The sequence below is a fragment of the Ammospiza nelsoni genome, chromosome 5 (genome assembly GCF_027579445.1).
Source record: "Ammospiza nelsoni isolate bAmmNel1 chromosome 5, bAmmNel1.pri, whole genome shotgun sequence".
NCBI lineage: Eukaryota > Metazoa > Chordata > Aves > Passeriformes > Passerellidae > Ammospiza > Ammospiza nelsoni.
In genome coordinates this window covers 62,551,320-62,570,591 of record NC_080637.1, presented here as the reverse complement: position 1 = coordinate 62,570,591, position 19,272 = coordinate 62,551,320, and the positions used below count along the sequence as shown (strand labels likewise).

Here is a 19,272-nt window from a genome sequence, read left to right as displayed (position 1 = left end):
CTATTTAACACCCTCCCTAATATTTCCCCCTGGTATTTCTCAAGTGAGGGAAGCACTACATCTCACAGGAGTAGAAATGATGAAAGTTTTTGGGAAGTGCTGGCCTCCTGTAGACACTTGGCTTCGATATCTATGAAAAGAACACCACACAGAAACATTTGCCTCCTGACATGGTGGCAAACAGAGCAGATACATTTTGCTTATACACAAACATTTGAGGCTGAGTATCTCATAACTCTTTGATGTAGTCACACAACCTTGGGGAAACCAGTTATAAGATGCTACCAGTACTGGCATAGGTATCAAAACACCAATAAGAACTTAAGTAAGTGGCAGAAACACAAAGTCATTTTTCTGGTTGTTTTTGTTCATTGGTTGGTTTTCTTTTTTTTTGTTTCTTTGTCTTTCTCTTTTTTTTTTTTTTTTTTTGTAGTTAGCTTTTTTTTTTTTTTATTTTGAGAGGGGAGGGTAGGAGGTTGTTTATTTGTTTTGCATTTGGAAAGGAAGTGGCAGAATACCAAGGTTATTTTCATACCAGCTTTTAATGTTTCTTACCAGCTGCCTCTCAAACCAAAGTATAACCATTTAATTCCTCATTACAAAGAAATTGTTGGGATTAAACAGCCCTAAGTTACTCAGTTATCAAGAGGAAATTCTTACATGTTGGGTACCAATTGTGATAACAGTGATGTCTGATGTGATCCATTTACGTAGCATTCAGTTTTTACAAAAACTTCATCAGTTCTTATTCTTATCTAACCCTGCCAAAGATATAAAGTATCAATTTTTAACCACAAAATTTTATCAAAGTCCAGGAAAATCAGGGAAATTTCTACCTCTTATTACCTGCTAATCAATGGTCCATGAGTAAGATGAATTACCTTCTCTCTTTCTTCCTAAATGAAAGAATAGTAATTAAAGGGAAAAAAAAAAATCTACTTCTGTGTTAGGTACTACTCTGACTGTTTACATATACAGAAGTTTCCCTCAGGCAACAAGGAATTATTCTATTTTAATCAAAGTACATACACAACACGACTCCCAGCTTTAGAAGACCCAAAAGATACAGAATAATGAATTCATCTACCATTACAGATAGATGAATTTTTGAACACAAAGGAAAAACCTGACTGAATTCCTCATTATGACAAAAGAAACCCTGAAAAATAATCCCAACTGCTGACAATATAATAAAAAGTGACATTTCTTACTATTAACCTGTCAAAAAATAGATCTAGTATAATTTCAAAGCCTCTGCAAGACAAGCTTTGTATTTGTTCTTAGTCAAATACTTTCCAAAGTTGAATCCCTGACTAGATACCTGCCTTCATCACTGCTGCACTTACAGGAAATAAAACTTAAAAAGAAACTTGCTACTCTCTCAGTGTGCATCCACAGTGATTCCTTCATGGGACTGCTGGCAAGAGTGACAAAGCTTCACACTGGGGGTTTTGGCCACAGAACCTTTGGAGAAACATTCCAAACCCTCAGAAAATCACTGAGGGCTGACCCATCCATGGGTGCACCCTAGCACATGTGCCTACTGCCTGGCAAAGATTTGAGCATTTCCTTGGGAGAGATTCCAGTAGGATTTGCTTTTTTTTCTGCAGGAAGTTTTCACCAGGCAGGTCAAACTCACATAAGCTGTTTCAAATCAGCATTTCCTCACTTTGGTATTTTATCACTAGATAAAAATAAACATAGATAAACAATCTGGTTGAAATCTTTTTTTTAAAGGTAACAGCTTTCTGCCTAGATGGCCATGAGATTATTGATGGGTTTTCCCAGTCACAGAGTGTCACAGCTCCTCTCCAGAGTGAAAGTCTTGTGTGTGCAGCAGGCAGCTCTGCACTGGCATGGGCCTCTGCTTCACAGCAAAACTGCAGGGCAATAAAATCAGCATTTTCCACCCCAAATGGCTGAGGAGCAAGAGACACCTAAGATCTTCTGAAAAAAAAAAAAAAAAAAACAAACAACTAATAAAACCCAATTCACAGAGAACATGTTTCATCTCTCATTTTGAAGCAGGAAGGCAATGGAATCTATGTTCAGCATGAACATACACAAGTATTACCAAACACTTAAACTCAAAATATAACAAAAGACAACCATTTTAATTAATTAGATTATATCTCACAGATGCACAAAAAAATTCTTATTCATTAAATTAGCAGGTGCTCAGATTTGTCAAACACAAAACCTGAATGCAATACACCTTTCTTTGCCTTACTTCAGCATGTACTGCCCTCCAACTCCCTAATCTACAGCTCAGATTTTTATAAACTTGGCTTATAATTGTTACTGAAAAGCATTTAGTCTCCAATAGAAACTGTGAAGAAATCAGCCTGAAATAGAAACTGGTCTGTGAAAAACTACTCAGTCGCTAAGGGATCTTATTTTTTATCCTTCACTTGCCTGCCTTGTTCATTGGTGCAATATTTTAAAATCCTGCAAAGCCAAACTCTAGTTCCTCTTGGGCTCCTATTTTTTTAAAGAAAGGATGGCCAATATATATTCAGCTTTTTATAGTGAGAACACAGCCTCAGAAGGGTTACACCTCCTTATTAAGTGTACAGGTTATGCAGCCTCATTGCTGTAGGCTGGATTTATTCTTTTCAAGTTACTGTTTAATATGGCTCTGTAAATATTTAAATGTAGAGCTACCTCCAGCAATTTCATTAATTTATAATTCCAGGTCTTGTTCTTATGTTTTTAGCCTCTGACACTAGAAATTTGTGTGTGTTTCCTCCATCTGTCTCATCTCTAAATGCGCTCTTCTGTGCTTCTGAGAACATTACTGATAGTGACTGCAAATTGCACTAAGAAACCCTTTTAGGTGTATCAAGACCTGAGAGATAATCCTCCCATCAGCTTACACCTTAAGTGAACAAAAGAGAAGGAAAGAAGTCGATAACTGAAATACAGAGAAGTCTGTGTGATGCCTAGAGAGGCTACCTAGAACAGAAGCTGGACAGTGTTACAGGAATAAAGTAGTTATTTATTAAAAAGCCTTCCAAGGATACACCTTGGGCAGTACAAGAGCCCAGCAATGGCTCCATCCAAGACGGTCCCAAGTTTTGACACTTTTATAAGTTTTAGTCCATTTACATATAGGATGGAAAAGGATTGTTTGGTCTGACTAAACTGTGAAGAGAACTTGCTAGCACTTTATATGAAGTTCAGAGTTACACACTAATGCATCATGCGCACAGTCACAAAAAAAACCAAAACCAAAAACCAGCTGCTGTTGTATTGATCCCAGTTCTAGTGGCAGCTCACCAATATCTCAAAAACTGTCCCAGATTTATCTATGGTAGGGGGTGCAGCAGTAATTGTTCATAGCAATCTATCAAAAGTATTGATCCTTCAGCACTAATGTTCTTGTATAACAGATACTCACAGGCTAATTTTTTTTGGTTTTTTTGCCAAAATATTGTAGAAGATAATTTTTTGTTGTAAAAGGTGAAATTATTGCTTCAAAAAGAGCAATTAAAAACTCTTTAAAATAGTGTTGCAACAAAAAGCTCATCAAAATATTTATAAGTAAGGAGAATGAACTTTGAGAAAGACTTCTGGAATGTAAAACCAAAATTTATTTGTCATAGATCTGGTTTGGTGGCTGCACTGAGAAGTTGGCAACAACCAACCAACAAGATATTTTGTGTCAATCAAACAGATCTCTTAGTTTTCCACTGAAAATAATACAAGAATAAATAAAAAGAATAATTAAAGAAAAAAGAAAAAGGTGGCTGGACATGGTCACAAGAGGCTGCTACTCAAAACAAAAGGCTACATATCTTAATTAAAAGTGCATTTCAAAAGGAAAGAGGAAGCATAACTTCCATGAAGAGTTACATACTTTTCAAGACTTCCCACCTCCAAATACTTTTCAGACAAGAGTTAAAACATTAATCCAAACTAGATCTTGTTTATTTTGTGACAAAAGCTTAAGTTGAACAAACTGAATGTTCTTTCAAATGCAATGAGGAATTACTTTCATTTAGAGGAAAAATAATATGAAACACACAGAAAGAAATGTTTCAGAAGTGAATTATTTAATATATGCACCAAAATTGAGCTCGCCAGCCAAGAAACTATTTTTGAGGCTGAGTTTTGGACCCTTCAAATTTATGTTCAGCTTGAGAGAACTGAAATAAATTTTCCTTTAATTAATTTTGATAAACGGATTGAGACATGCAGTCTGTTGTGGTTTTGGCACACTGTCCTGCCTCTTAACTTGAATGGCCACGAGATGAACCTCAGTGCATGAAAGCCTCTATTCTTAATTTTGAAACGTTGCAAAATTGTGTAGTAAACAAGGAGTGACTGAAAAGCACAGAAGAATCCTGTGTTCTGTGGCAGCCTGCAGTGCACCCACCCCAGAGACATTCAGGACATGGGAGAGTGGAGAGGTGCACTCAGGTGTTCTCCCAACACCACCTGAAGAGTGAAGACACAAGAGACTCCGGGATTTCTATTTAAAAGAAGGCTCTCCAAAACAACATTAGGTCACGATAGCAAGCAATGGTATTTGAATGCAACACTTCCAGGTTTAAAATTAGAAAACATTGTTTTGACTGCTAAGGTGGGAAGAGAAGAGCCCTCATCCTAGGAAAAAATGTTCATTTACTTCCAAGCAAACAGAAATTGCATGGGTTTGAGGACTCTGAAGGCACTGCATGAAACCAAGTGCTTTTCAAACACTCATCTAGGAAGTTTATGGCATAGCTTAGAGTTGAAAGCTGTTTCCAGATGTCACATCATGAGAAAAAACATAAATATTTTGAGGAGAGCTCTGAGAGTATAGTGTTCTCCAAACTGAGAGAAACAATCAAGTGGTGCAATTGAAAAAAACTCTTTTCATGGCCCAACATCCTTTTGCATGGGAAACCATTCTCTTTCAAAAGACCAGCCATAGACAGATAAATATTAGAGACTCTTTACCTGCATAGATGAATTTGGTTTGCCAGTCACTGAGGAATGGAAGTGAAAGAAATCTGCATTTTGAACTGAGAATATTCCTCCTGTAGAAAAACTGCCCATTAAAAAAAGCCCCAAAGTCACACCAAAAACACTCACAGAACAAAGAATCAGTAATATGAACACAAGAACTGAAGCCCACACACATCAGTTGCCATTGGCCATTACATTTGAACTGCTTTGGTATTCAGAGTGAACACACTCTTGTTCTCTCCAATATTTGACTGTAAGGTTGTGCCTACAGCAAGAGAAGTTCTGTAAACTTTTCAAAGTTTAGCAGAGAAAACCAGAAAAATTTAATTTATTTTGAAATATTTTTTTGATATTTATAGTTCTTCTACTTTGACACATCTTCCTGTACTTTTCTTTATAAGTGTCTATTTAAAAATAAATCATATCAAACACTTCAGGCAATTAGAGTCAAATCTCTACTGACAAGCAAAGTTAAAAAAGGAAGTCCTGACAAAGTCACTGCAAAGATGTCACAAGAATAATGAATAAACATTTCTATACAATTTTATTCATACTTCACAGCTGCGATTTCTGTTAATAACTGTTTTCAATTTCTTTGATGAAGGAGAAAGCAATTTGCTTCAGTCTTCACAGGTAATAGAAGGAACATTCCTCTCTGTACAGACTGTCTCTTAGAATTTAACATGAATAGAAGATCTTCAACCTTAACCATTTAAACAGGAAAAGCAAGACTACAAGGCCACAAAAATTATCAAAACCCCTTTAAATGAGTGTACTTTAAAACCCCCTAAAACAACCAAAAAGAACATTATATATTTAGTTTTCAAAGCAGCTTCCATTCCATGTTTCTTATAAGCAGCAGCTAAACAGTTTAATCACTGTACATGTGAGCTGGAACTTAGATCCCTTTGAGGCAAATAAAAAGTTGTAGCCTGAGGTTAATAAAACACAGGAATAGAAAAAGAAATGAAACTCCAAATTCTCATATCGCACAATTCAAGTTTATTCCATTCATTCTTGCAACACAAACTTAAAAATACAGTATCATTTAGCATTCTGATGTCTATGAACCATGATAATGATGAACCCAACTGTGTCAAAACAGTTAACAATGGTGAAAAGAGAAAGTCAAATATCAAAATGCACAGAGCACTAATTTTTCTTCTGTCACTGCGTAGAAAGATGATTGTTTATCCATTTACAAAATATAATTAAGACAAGTTTGTTTTGAAATTTTGCATGCAACACTGCAATTGCTTGACCTAGGACACTCTCTTCTTGCCAGCCTCTTCTACAAATAATCAATGTTATGTTCAGTTCCATTTAACTATTGTACTCCTTTTCTCATTTGCTCCCTGTAAGAAAAAGGGAGCAGAGGGTACAAAATTGAAAATATACTTAAGTTTATAACTTATTCAGCAAAATTTCAAAGGAAAAGGTTTAAGAACAGAGTGGATTTCCAAGTATATGCAATTCCAGTCTGACAAAGTATTTAAATTCTGTTTATAGAATGAAAAATAATTTACAGTTTGGTATTTTTATCTAGTTAGGACCTACTCAAAGATAGAGGAAGCCACCCATTATTTTTCACAAAATAGCTAACAAGAAAGAAACAAATGAACAAGCCCAGTCTTGAGACAATTACAAATGTATAAGCTTTTGTTTTTACCTTTTTTTTTTTTTTAATCCTGGGCAAAATGATTAAACACCTGTTATGTAGTGCAAAAAGCATAAAAGTATTTCTTCTTTAAAAGCCAAACATTAAAACATTAAATGCCATCTTTTTAACTCTCTCAAAAGGCAGCTTGGGTATATATTACAGCCAAATTAACACTTGACTCACTGAAGTCTGTTTGCTTCTTTTTCCCCCCCAGGGTGAAGTAAGAAAAAATAAGGTGTCCCCATAATTGTAGAAAAAGGGAGGCAAAATTGCCTCAGTGAATCTCCAGAAGAGTTAGTACAAAGATGGTGTTTCTTTGCTCACTTAAATGAGAGTTAAAGGGAAGGGCAGGAAAGAATACAGAAGAAGAAAAAAAAAAAAACAAAAATACAAAACCACTATGGCCAGACAACTTGATACTAATCAACACAAAAAACTTGAATAATCAAGTTCTCCACGTAAAAACAGATTGCAGTTTTCTAGACTAGTATTTGAATAGCTAAGTATTTAATAGCATAATATGGAGGCAAATTGATGCCAAAGATTGTTACTTTCATAGCTGAATGAAGAGTTAAACCTATAGTCTGTGTTCACACTATTACAATGACATGACAATCCAGCACTGATCAGAGATAAGATTAAAGAGTCCTCTTATAAATAGTTATCAAAAGCATTGTTCACCAAATATTCTTGTTCTTTTATCAGCAGTTCATCAATTGATTTATTACTGATTTCCAACCTTCTGTTCTTCCTTGCCATCTATCTCCAAGAAACAGAGTAATTGCACTGTGCAGTTTATGGCCAGAGTTGATTGTTTTCTCCACTGCTTTTCCTTTGCTATGTGTAGATGTAAATCAGTTCCTGCTCTCACTTTACACTCTCAATGCAATGCATTTCATATCCGAGACATTCAATCCTAATATGCAAGTTTATTCAAGTAAAACTAAATCTCCATTAAATACGAGTGGTAGTCACCAGTCTACTTCTATATATCCTCTCAACAGTGATACCAAAATAATATCAGCTATTTTTTAAAAGAATTCATGAGAAGTTATATTATATACATTTGTTTTTCTGTACTCTGTTTGTTACCAGAAAGTTTGAAATCTGTATTTCAAGAGAGAGGAAGATGTAGAGTTTGTGGAATAGAGCCTGTTACTCAGTTTTAAGTGAACCAGGAGTCTAATGAAAGTTTTCAGGATGAAAGCCAGCAGCTCAGATATTCCTGAGGACCACAAGGTGTGACAGGAGTGCCTACAACATCATTGAATACCTTCCCATCAATGTTCAAGACTGTCATACTAGTATAGTAAATCTTATCTAAAAGTCAATGGTTAATGTGATATGGTCACACTGGGAGCTTCCAGAACAAGCCTCATGCCTTAATGGAATTTAAGAGGTTCGTCCATTTGACAATGAAACACTCATTTGAAGATATGCACAGTTTAAAAAAATTCTGTAGTAGTTAGAGCAAGTTAAGACTTCTGCTTGTACATCTTCCTGCTTCTACATCTGAACTTAGAAAGGTTCTATGTTTACCAGAAAAGTTTAGCAACAATATTCAGCTGATCTGAATGGCTAAATAACTACTGTTCATTTTCCACATTTGCCTTGATTATCCTTGTGTACCAAACAGCCTGGAGCTTTCACACGTGTCCAGGAATTTTATGCTGATGTGGTGAGTAAAGAAATTTCATCTTACATTCCTTTTGGAAAAAAAACTACAGTGAAATTTTGATGTCTCTCTCAAAAGTAGTTACTTAAAATGTCTGTCCTGGACTGAAACAAATATGGGATAGAAAGCCTTCAAATTCAAGCATCCAAAAGTACCTTGGCAGATATTACGGAGTGTAACACCACCATGCCTCAGCTGGTCTTTCTTGGTTTGCTCAAGAGTCAGAAAACATTAGTGTGACATCCAATTAGTCAATATAAAGAACAGCTCCAATAACTAGTATCAAAAGTCCTCAAAACTGCAACAAAAGCTTTAGGCAGAAGAAGAATAAAGCTACCCAGTGAGAGAGAAGAGAGAAGAGCAACCCAGCCACCTAAATTACTACACTTCAGATTATGGCAGACACTAGGAGCATGGGACTATTGTCCCCTTCACAATTAGTTTCAGGTACATAGCACAGTACTTCCATCTAAAGGAAGTACTTCCATCCATCTAAAAAATCTTAGTACTAATCTAGGAGGCTTACAAGCCAAATATTCAGCATGATCTGTCTTCCTTCTTCCATTTTCACTAGAAATGGGAAGAGATTGTGCACTGGAAAGAAGTCCTAGAGGGACACTGCTCATAATACTTTTCAACCCTCTCCAACCCGATTATCTTTGATAGAAGCCCCTAACTAACTCATAAAGAATTTCCCTCCCCCCAAAGTATTTAGCTGAAGAAGCTGGAAGATGCAAAGAGTGACAGACAGGCAGCAGTGTGAGGCCACAGGAGAGACATTTAAGATATCAGTCCATCCATCACTGAAGAAGAGTCTTGATTGCCTGGTTGTCAGTGGCTTCAAAGGCAGTTAGTCCATCTGGGCCTTTCACACTCTTATCAGCACCCTGGAAACACAATGGGAAGGACTGTCAGTTCATAAAGCCAGGCTAAATCAGTACAAATTGTGTCAAAAGATACAAAATTTGAATCATTATATTGATTACATACAGCTTTTCACTGCAGTGCCTTGTTTTCATTCAGAAACCAACCAGACAAGATTTATGTACAGAACTTTTCAGCATGCAGCTAATCTGAGTTTCCAACTTGGTCATTTAAAAATAAGGAAAAAAGCCACAATTTTTGTTACACAGAAAGTTGCAAGTCAAACAAATTATCAGTTAATCTTAGATGCATTTCTTATTTCCAGCAACTACTACTCTTACAAAAGCAAAAATTCAGTGTTACACACTTCTACAAAATCTACAGTGCAAGAAGCTCTCACATGCTAAATTACACAGGTAATACCTGAAAGAACTGATTTACTAACAAATCATACTATATTAGTTCTATGTCATAAAATGACCACACTCATCAAGGATCGTGCTTCTCTTCCATTCTGAAAAAAAAGTCCTTATTGATATATCACAAAAACACCACCACAAAATCATTCCAAGTCCAAAACCGCTCAGGTTTGTTTTGAAAGAGTTACATCTACACTTAAAAGGCAACCAAACAGAACAGGGAGGCAACAGGAAAATGAAGGATAATGCACCAAGTGGATAAATTGGAGGATAATGCACCAACTGGATAAATCAAAGAATTAGAATAAACTGCTGCAAGTAAGCACAAGCACTGTGCCAGATTTATGGGAGGAGAACAAAAGAAGGGAAACAGAGTGATTAACTAGTCATGTTTGCTTTGAGCACTGTGTAATCACATTCATGAAAGGGAAAACAGGCTAAACTGTAAACAGGGTAGCTAAATAAGGGGACAAAAGTTATTAGAGATCACAGGACTGATTTCAGAACAACTCTGCAAGATGATATGCAAATCTCACTTGAAAATGACAGGAAAAACACTTTGGGTACAAACACATTTTGTCAAAAGTGTGTACAGCAGAGGCTTGTCTTCAGTTTATGCATAAGCTCTCCACAGAGTAGGTACAAATCCCTTCTCAATTACAAGGAAGATTGTTAGTTACTATTAAGGACACTGAAGAGTTTAAGGACATAACGTACCTAGAATTTCCATAGTTTCTTCACTAATTAAACACACAAATCCCCACTGAACTTCCATACATAATACCATGTCTGTTCCCAAGACAACTCTCAGTTCCCTAAACTTCTCTAACAGTCTAATAAACTGGATCTGATCCCACTGTGATGTGCTACCAATGCTACTTTTCACAATGCAGCATATTTCCCTCTCTGAAATTTGTACACTCTTTACTTGAATGTACTCAACCTGCCATTTGAAAAAGATGGTTTTGCAGTGGTTTTTATGGCAGCACTGCCAGTCTTGTGGTCCACTGGCTGAACTGATCCTCTTGGAGCTGCTCATCTTCCTTGTGGCCCCTAGAGACTCTCAGTGCAAGAGATGCATTGAGCTCACTCCAGTGACAGGAGCAATTTTTAGTATTTTGTCTCTCCTATCACTATGTAACATCCTTGGCCCAAACAGTACAAGGATGTTGCAGTTCTCTGGCATATGAACATGAGCTGAATTAGCCTGTTCCCAACAAATGACAGTTTGGTTACTGCAAAGACACACTTGGGCTGAAACCATGGGAACACGGCTTGTAAAACATTTATTTTTCCCCTAAGAGAACCCCAAGAGATTTAGCAGGTATACAACACTTGTAATCTTAGTTGTCCAGGGAAAAGAAAGGCAAATAAGAGTACAAATAGCTTCTTCTGCAGGTGTTGATTATTTCTACTGTTTAGACAGCACTCAGATTAAAATCTGCGTGGAAATCAAGAAGGCTTCAAAGCTGTTCATTGATGGAAAATCCTGATTTGAAGAAAAATGGAACTATCGAATAATTGACCTGACAGAATTTAAAGAACTTTAATTCATAAAACTCTCCACCAATGTACCAGCACTTAGGGTACCAAAGATAACAGTTAACTGGGGTAACTTTGAAGAATAAAGAGAGGTTTTAATCTTAACATAGGACTGCTCTCCCCCCTCAGAAAAATACTTCAGAAGAATTATTGACATTCAAGACCTGTGTTTCTAAACCAGCTTTATTGAATGTAGGATAAGAGGGTCATGACTACCTAAGGAGGACACCGTTTATTAAACTCAGTACTAATAAATTTAGAAAATTGGCCATTAGCTAGACAGAAAGACTCCTGCCTACATTCAATAAAAAGAGAAGGAAACAATAAAGGTCAGGTCAAGAGGACTTTAATTTGTAGAAGTACAACACTGCCTGGAAGCAACTTTATTAAAAAACTCATGGAAGTACAATGATTTCATAGTATTCTCCACTTCCCCAAAGTAAAAAGTTCCTAATATTTGTGTTATGTTCTACTCTGAAAATACACATACACAAATAAATATAAACCCTCTCTCCTGGGCAGGGTAATAACAAACAAGGATGTTTGCCCACTTAAGTCAGCAGGCAAAGCACAAATGTTAAACAGGCTCTGAGAGCCACACATGAGCTACTTGGCTCCAGCTGCAGCTCTGGAAAAAACCCAAAGCAACAAGGACAGAAGCCATGATGAGAGCTGAGCTCCCACCAAACTGTGAAACCAGAACTGGGGGCACTAAACGAAGCTGGGAGAAGACTGGTTTACACAGCAAGCAGCAAACTGCTAAAAAGAGTTGCCAGATGACACAACAGAGGCAGATGTCTTCTTGTTCAACAAGTACATGGATGAAGTCATGGCCAACAGATCTGCCAACATTCCTGAACAGGGGACAGATGTATGCACCTCTGAAATCCCCAGTACAGCAACCATGAATGAGGGAAATGAGTGAGCAGATGTGGTCATACTCACAGCTCTTCCTTTTGCCACTGTCAGAGAAGAAAAAAGGGGCTAAACTGCCCAGCTTAACAGGATATTTCTTGTAAAACAAAAGCAGAACTATTTTGGAAGTTGAACAAATGGATGAAGTTTGTTGCATCCTATGCAATAGCCCTCATTCTCTAAGCTTTCAAAACTGTTAATTGTCTATTTTAACATATTGGCTTCTCTGACACTAAAAAAATCAAAACTTTTTACATTACAAATCAAACACCAAATTATTAAAGAAAACCAGGGATCAATGTCTGAACCATTTCTTGAAATACTCCTCCTCCTCCCTTCAGTAGCTTGAGAGTCTCACATAAAAGGTTTCCAACACCTCCACAGTCCATTCACCACAAAAAGCAATGGAGAATTTGGCTGAGTAACTGGGAAGAACATTAAACAGTCAGGAATTTTCAGATCTTTCAGTAAGGGCTGACTCCTGATTCCCAGGTATCTGCTACCAAAGAACATATGACTATGGTACAAACAAGGCATGATTAAACTAATGTTTAAACAAGGTTCATAAAATAACTGTGCTAAGAGACAGAACAATCTCTACACATAAGCCCTGCCTCAAACAGACAGAGCTGATAAGCCAACTTCCTGTTTATAAATATTTTATCAGCTAGCCCATGTAAATGGGAGCAATCAACATTTAACTCTGCATGAAGAAATCTGAATGTAATTTATTATTTGAACTAATCTAGGCTGGAAAACCCTCCATACCAGAAATGGAAATAAATCAACATGGGATAAAGGATACCTTATTTTTTGACGATCCTAAATGAAGGATCAATCCTCAGAATAAATTCAAGCAAGTTGGACACACCATTTGAATTGTAAATTAAGAGTCACTGCATTTGTTTACAAAAAAGCATAAGTAGTATCAGACAAGATCAAAGTTAAGTGAAATTCATGCAGCATTAAGGCAGTTAAGGAAAACTTTACCCTGGAAGTGGCATATGAAAGTATTACAAGGAAAGAATTCCTTTGGCCAAATGATTTAAGTGTAATCAAGAAGGAGTGTATGTGAATGGAGAAAAAAGATTGCTTGAATTAACTACTGGCTTGGTAAAATTGATCACTTTTCTAATACAAATCGAAGTGCAAACAGAGACAGATTAAGCTTATTCTCCTCAGGACAAAATTTACAAGCTGTAGGACAGAGAAAGCTTGGCTCACTACTGTTATTTCCCCTCCCTCTGCCAACCCAGATGGGTTCTCGGTCATCTGGCAAGAGTCGAGGGAAACCACACCTCTGAGCAACTTCACAGCAGAGACTGCATCACATGAAGCATTTAAACAGCTGCCAAAGCCAAATCCACTGAAGGAATGCATTTTTTCCCCCCTCACTGATTTGCAGCTCTGCTCTTTAGCTGGAGCCCACAGTACTCTTATGGTCACTGTTACTTTTGCTACACAACAGAAATCCTTCAACTTTCAATTATCTTTCACCATGATCAGAGTACCCTCCCTGTTTTAGCATCTGTTTGATGCTCTGAATATATCATCTGGAGCATCATAATCTTAATGCAAAAAAAAAAATCCCAGTAATATGCTTTGCTAATGGATAACTTGTTCAAAACATTCCTATCTCACCTTTGACAGAAGCAATTTCACACAGGAAACGTGGCCCTCATAGACTGCTGATAGGAGTGGTGTGATATTGTGTTTGTCTGGAGCCTGCAAATTGAGATACAGTTACTTGAAGGACAATTTCATACAGCATTATAATGTTTCACAGAACTTTTTAATTTTCTTTAATCAGCAAGGAAGTAAAAAACAGTAAGGAAGTAAAAATTTAAGAATATTAGCCAGAAATGCATTCCATAGGAATTTTTACCTCTTTTTTAATACAGGAAAGTTATAATTTTAAAAAGAGGTAATAGCAAGATATGTCTTCCACAAGACTTCAAGGTATCACAAAGCTTGTCCATAATTTTAGGCCAATTGTGCAGTTTAGCTGACAAATTTTGCCCAATTTAAAAACACTACTCCTAATTTTCCCATTTCAGAGGCAGCATCACTTCACAAAACAGTTTTGGCTGGAATATTCTTTTGGCTGTCTTCTCTCTAAACTCCAGTCCTGGAAAGAGTAAGAAATGGAACAACTGAAATGCTATTTTTAACTCTTCCCCAGCTAGGAAAATTCCTAAGGAAGAGATAATCTTCCCAGACATCCAGGAGCAAAATCCTGGCATTTTTGTTATGAACTAAAGCTAAGATGTCGTACATGTTAACTTTTGGACAAGCATTCTAAGGCTTGTCAACATTTGGGGTGTATGGTTAAAGTATTTAGGAACTTAACTTCTGGAGGGCTGATATAGCTTAGTCAAATCTTTTCAAAACAAGAAGCCATGCATGTCAAGCTACAGCAAAATGTCTTAAATAAGAAAGAATGCCTCCAAAAAAGAGACACACTTTTTTCAGTGTATCCAAAAAGAATTAAAACATTTAATAAGCATAACTGTGAACTTCTAACCTCTAGAATCCCACCTCTCAAATGTTTTGAAATGCATCAAATTGTTTAGTCTGATTTAGATCATTCAGTGACCATTTAGGCACTTACACCAATCTCTTTGGTGTGTGTGGGAAGACTTTAGGACCCATTTGCAAATACAATAATACGTACATTAATGTCAGCTCCTTTCAAGAGCAAAAATTCCAGAATCTCAAGCTGGCCACAGTCTGCTGCATAGTGAAGAGGCTTCCTCCCACCTTCGAGTGTCCGGTTGACATCTTCACCCTTTAAAATAAACATAATCTCATCAGCAAAATTTTAGAGTTAACACAAGAGGAAGAGCTTGACAGAAATCCAACACCTTTAAGCATGCTGAAGAATGTTCCGCCCAAATATTCCACTCACTGCCCAAGAAAAATGAAAATTAAGTAGTTCAATTTCTATTCCCTCACATCTGCACTTATGACTATAAGACAACATTGATCCCTTGTTCTGTACTGCATCTCAGGTGTCGCTGCACACAAGGTACAAGTGCACTAGGTAACTCGATTTAAAAAACCAAACCAATTAAAAAAAAAAAAAATCATTAGAGCTTGTACATAATGCTCCTCTTGGCTCATTTTGCTTCTCTTGCCCCACAACTAGGATCATAATTATCTGCCTAAGTTCCTTTATCTGCTTCTATGAATACTGGAGCTTTGCATAATGACAAACCAGCTGCATAGAAGTAAGTCAGCATCATAACTACCAGCAAGTGAGTCCAGGCCATCCATAATTTAAAACCCAATTATGAAACTGTCCACCCTGTTTTTTAAATAGCACTTGCCAATTCTACATGATACAAACAAGTCTGAAGAGTCAAGCAGATCAGGCCACAGGAAGTTGTACTCTAATGCCTCTCATACGAGTGGATTGAGACATCTCTTAAGGCGTAAACAAAATTTAATTTACTGAGTACCTAATCAGCTTTGTTTCCTCACCTTGGGTTGTGCAACTAAGGATAAACTGATTTACTGCCCTTCCTTAGTGACAAGAAGTTACTGGAAACCAGCTAGAGACAAGCTGTGTGGTAAGTGGCTTCTTGTTCTTATGTGCAGGGAAACTTAGTGTTTTAGGAAGTGGCTGAATTTTGCATCATACCTCAAGCCCTGTATCTCCACAGAAAAATTATCAGAAGCACCAATTCATACTTCTCTGTAGAGCCCCTGCAGTTCCTCCACTCCTGTCCCAAAGTTTTGGAAAATGCACAGAATAGAGGGATTGACATACATCTTCTAGACATTATTTCCCTTCTAAGAATGGAAGGGAAGATTGCCAGAAGGAAATCTTATTCTGCTTTTGATGTTCTGCATAATCAGAGTTTTACACTACTAGTCAAATAACAAGATGACCTCGTTATTCTCCTCTCTTCTCAACAGAATATTCAATTATTCATCATATACCCTTGTAGCAGATAGTATTGTGATGTAGTTTCTCATTTGCTGAATTTCATTGACAATTAAGTTCCCAATTAAAAAAAAAACACCCAGATCAAAGTAGGCTAAGAGCACATAAATAGTCTGGGAAAGCACATAAAGAAGCAATATACTTATGTTGAACATTAAACTCTACCCATACTTTTATTTGCACATGGACTCTTCCCATAATTTTAAAACAACTGGCATTTACATAACCCATCATGTTTGCGGATACATTAGGGATTGGGTGCACAGGTTTGAGAAGCCAACCACATGAAAGCTACACAATAACCAACCCAAACCAAAAGAAATTTCCAAAAACGCTTGTAAAGCCTGACACATGCCAAGAACACAGCAAGTAAAGGAGCATGGGAGAAGGGTAGGCAAGCTAACTCCTGGGACTGCACATAGTCAAGCCATAAAGTTCACAGTCCAAAGGACAGTTAGAGTCATCACTTCTCAAGATTAGGACAGTCCAGCAAAGCTCTCACTTTCTTAAGCTTATAAATGTTATTTGGCTCACTGGCTTATACGATAGTAATTTTTCTTTTGTTTTTAAAACATAAAACAAAGTTCCTCTGTTCTCTCCCTAAGCTGGCAGTGGAATAAATTCCTGCTGGATGATGAGCTTTCAGAAGGAAAAAAAAAAAATCCAAACTCCTAGTTTCTTAAGATACCCATAAAGATGATGAAAACTTGTTTATAGGGGAGTACCTAGCAAAAGGTTTGCAAATAAAAATGTCTCAAACACAGATTACATGGTGTTGAATATTGGGACTGAGAACACGTATCATTAATATTCCAAGTCAAACATCAGAACATTTTAGTCTGAATTAACAGAACACAGACATCACCTAAGTTACAAAAATTAAATGAAACCAAGAACTCCTATATTCTGCAATAAACCAAGTCAAACATCCAGTTGTTTCACAGGTTTGAAAAGCCACTGTAAAACAAACCACTGAATGTCATGAAGCTTTAACTGGCCTTTCCTACTCCCAGTCCAAGAAATACAGAATTAGGAAGGAAAGATAAACCAATGCATTTAACATGCAGGGATCAAACTCCGGCAAAACCACTTGTTTCAAATGCAGTCACCAACACATATACATTAAAAAAAAACTTGCAGGACTCTTCACAGGTAATTTTTCTCAGGTCTTTAGGTCTCCTATTTATATTGCCTAGGGCATCTCTCTGTAGGACAAGCAGTGTTTTCCAAAGTGAGGTGTGAAAACCCAGAGAAGGGTGCAAGACAATCCACTGGGGTGTGAAAATAAACTATATATTGTACTATTAATAAAATGTAAAAATAGCATTTATTTCACCTTTAGTTCATCTTTAATTTCCATTTTTGGGCATATTTTATAATGGCACATTACACAGTAGAGGAGTACACACTGAAGCTGACTTAAGTATCAAGTCCCAATCCACCTGCTCAGGGCCAGGCTGGATGGGGCTTTAAGCAACCTGGTCTTGTGGAAGGTGCCCCTGCCATGCAGGGGGGTTGGAACTAAATCTTTAGGCATAAGATAAAGACTTGAGCCCCTGCCTCATAAATGAGACAGCTCTGGTGAAGGTGTGGCTGATTATACCAACACGATGAGATGAAGTGGTCTCTCAGGCCCTGTCAGAGGTTGGTGCAGGAAACAGCACACAAGTAAAGACTCAAAGAAAAATATTACCTCTGCATCAAGTTTTCCAGATTTAGTGTGGTTTTGAGTAATACTGGCCAAACATGCCATAAAGAATGTTATGAACAGCAATCTTATGAGGTGATGATTCTCAATACAGAACTCTGAGACAGCAAAGCAACCAATATATTGGTGGGCTGAAATGAAGCTGCTGAAGGGTTTATACTAAAAATCACCATCTCCTACAGAGGCGCATGGTCAGAATCCACAGCAACTGAAAAAATGGACCTTAATTTTTCCTTTACACCCACAGGAGCAAAATCTGCTGTGCACAAGGCCAAAAGTGACAGAATGATTCTTCAAGGAAGTTTTATGGGACTTCTGCCATTTTCTAGAGTCTAACAGAGCAGCAAGGAGGCTAACCTGTATATTTGGAGGAGATAAAATTAAGCCAGGATCAAGGAATCATATCACCCTCAAAATAAAATGTAGCTCCAGTCAAAGGTCAGGCTTCTCCTGAAAGAAGATTATTTTCACTTTCTAGTGTAGACCCACACATTCACTAACAATGGTGCGAATATTTCTGTACAGCTTCAGAAAGTAATTTGCCCAGGCAAAAGAGAAGACATGATCACCTCTATAATGACCTTCCAGAATACACTGAACTTACTCAGTCAGCCATTTAAGGCTAAGTCTGCCATAAACCACATTGGTCACATTTTTCTTTTCAGATCAAAGACCCAGGGCACCAGCTATGTATTAGCACTAAAAACACGTTACACCCATGAAACATCAGTTCCCAGGTATCTGCTTTAATCCCCTCTATTAAAATCTGATTATGAGTAAAGAAAAGCCTCGAATTACTAAGCAAGATGACACAGAAGATTTTTATACCCTATTTCAAAAAGTCACTTAAAATGGCTAACAGAAGAACTTTAAATTTGGAGATCTTAAGGTATCAATGTCAGTTGAAACATGCCTTTCAATTTTTCACTGGAGGACAAGAAAATAAAAACTGGAAACTCACTTCCAAATACTTTTAAGAACTTTGCTTTTTAAGTAACTAAGAGTAGGAATCATTACAGCACACCCTATGAATGCAACTATCACCCACTTTCTGTAATGGAGCAATTTAATCCATAGAAACATCTGTTCTAACTAATTTCTTAAGTGACTACTGTCAAAAATAGTTATTCTTGAACCTGATTCTTTCATTACCCTCTCTCTCACACATTTTCCTTGCTTTACCTTCTCTTGCCAATATACCTACACTAAATCTCTTGTTACATCTCATGTCCTTTTCTTTACCTCTAGTCAAGGCTTTGGCTTTTTAAGTTCCATCCCTGCACACCCTGGGGACGTGTCTGTGCTTTTCTTGGGTACCCACCCCCAAATCCCATTTTTATGCTCCCCTCTTTCTTTCTGAGCTCAGAGAGGAGATCCTGACAGCCAAGCTGCCCTGAATAAGTTGTGCCAAATTTAATTACTTTTTCTTTTGCAGCCCTTGTTAAAAGAATGAACCAGAGTTTGCTGACTCTGTCCCTAATGCACATTATGACATCAGCTCCATGCAAATGAACAAGTTTAGTCATAAAGTACATGTTCTGAAGCTCATTATTTTCCAGGGAGATTAAATAACCACACCTAACTGAC

General features: G+C 37.1%; 1 protein-coding gene across 1 annotated transcript in view; it reads right to left on the bottom strand.

Annotated features, from left to right (window-relative positions):
* Positions 1-5,932: 5,932 nt before the first annotated feature.
* Positions 5,933-19,272, bottom strand: part of MTPN (myotrophin) — a 30,360-nt gene continuing 17,020 nt past the window's right edge. Inside the window, exons 2-4 of the mRNA XM_059473378.1 lie at positions 14,703-14,816; positions 13,670-13,753; positions 5,933-9,175 (exon numbers count right to left, since the gene is read on the bottom strand). Of these exons, the coding sequence (XP_059329361.1) occupies positions 9,089-9,175; positions 13,670-13,753; positions 14,703-14,816 (285 nt within the window). The 3' untranslated portion in view covers positions 5,933-9,088. The remainder of the gene's footprint in view (positions 9,176-13,669; positions 13,754-14,702; positions 14,817-19,272) is intronic.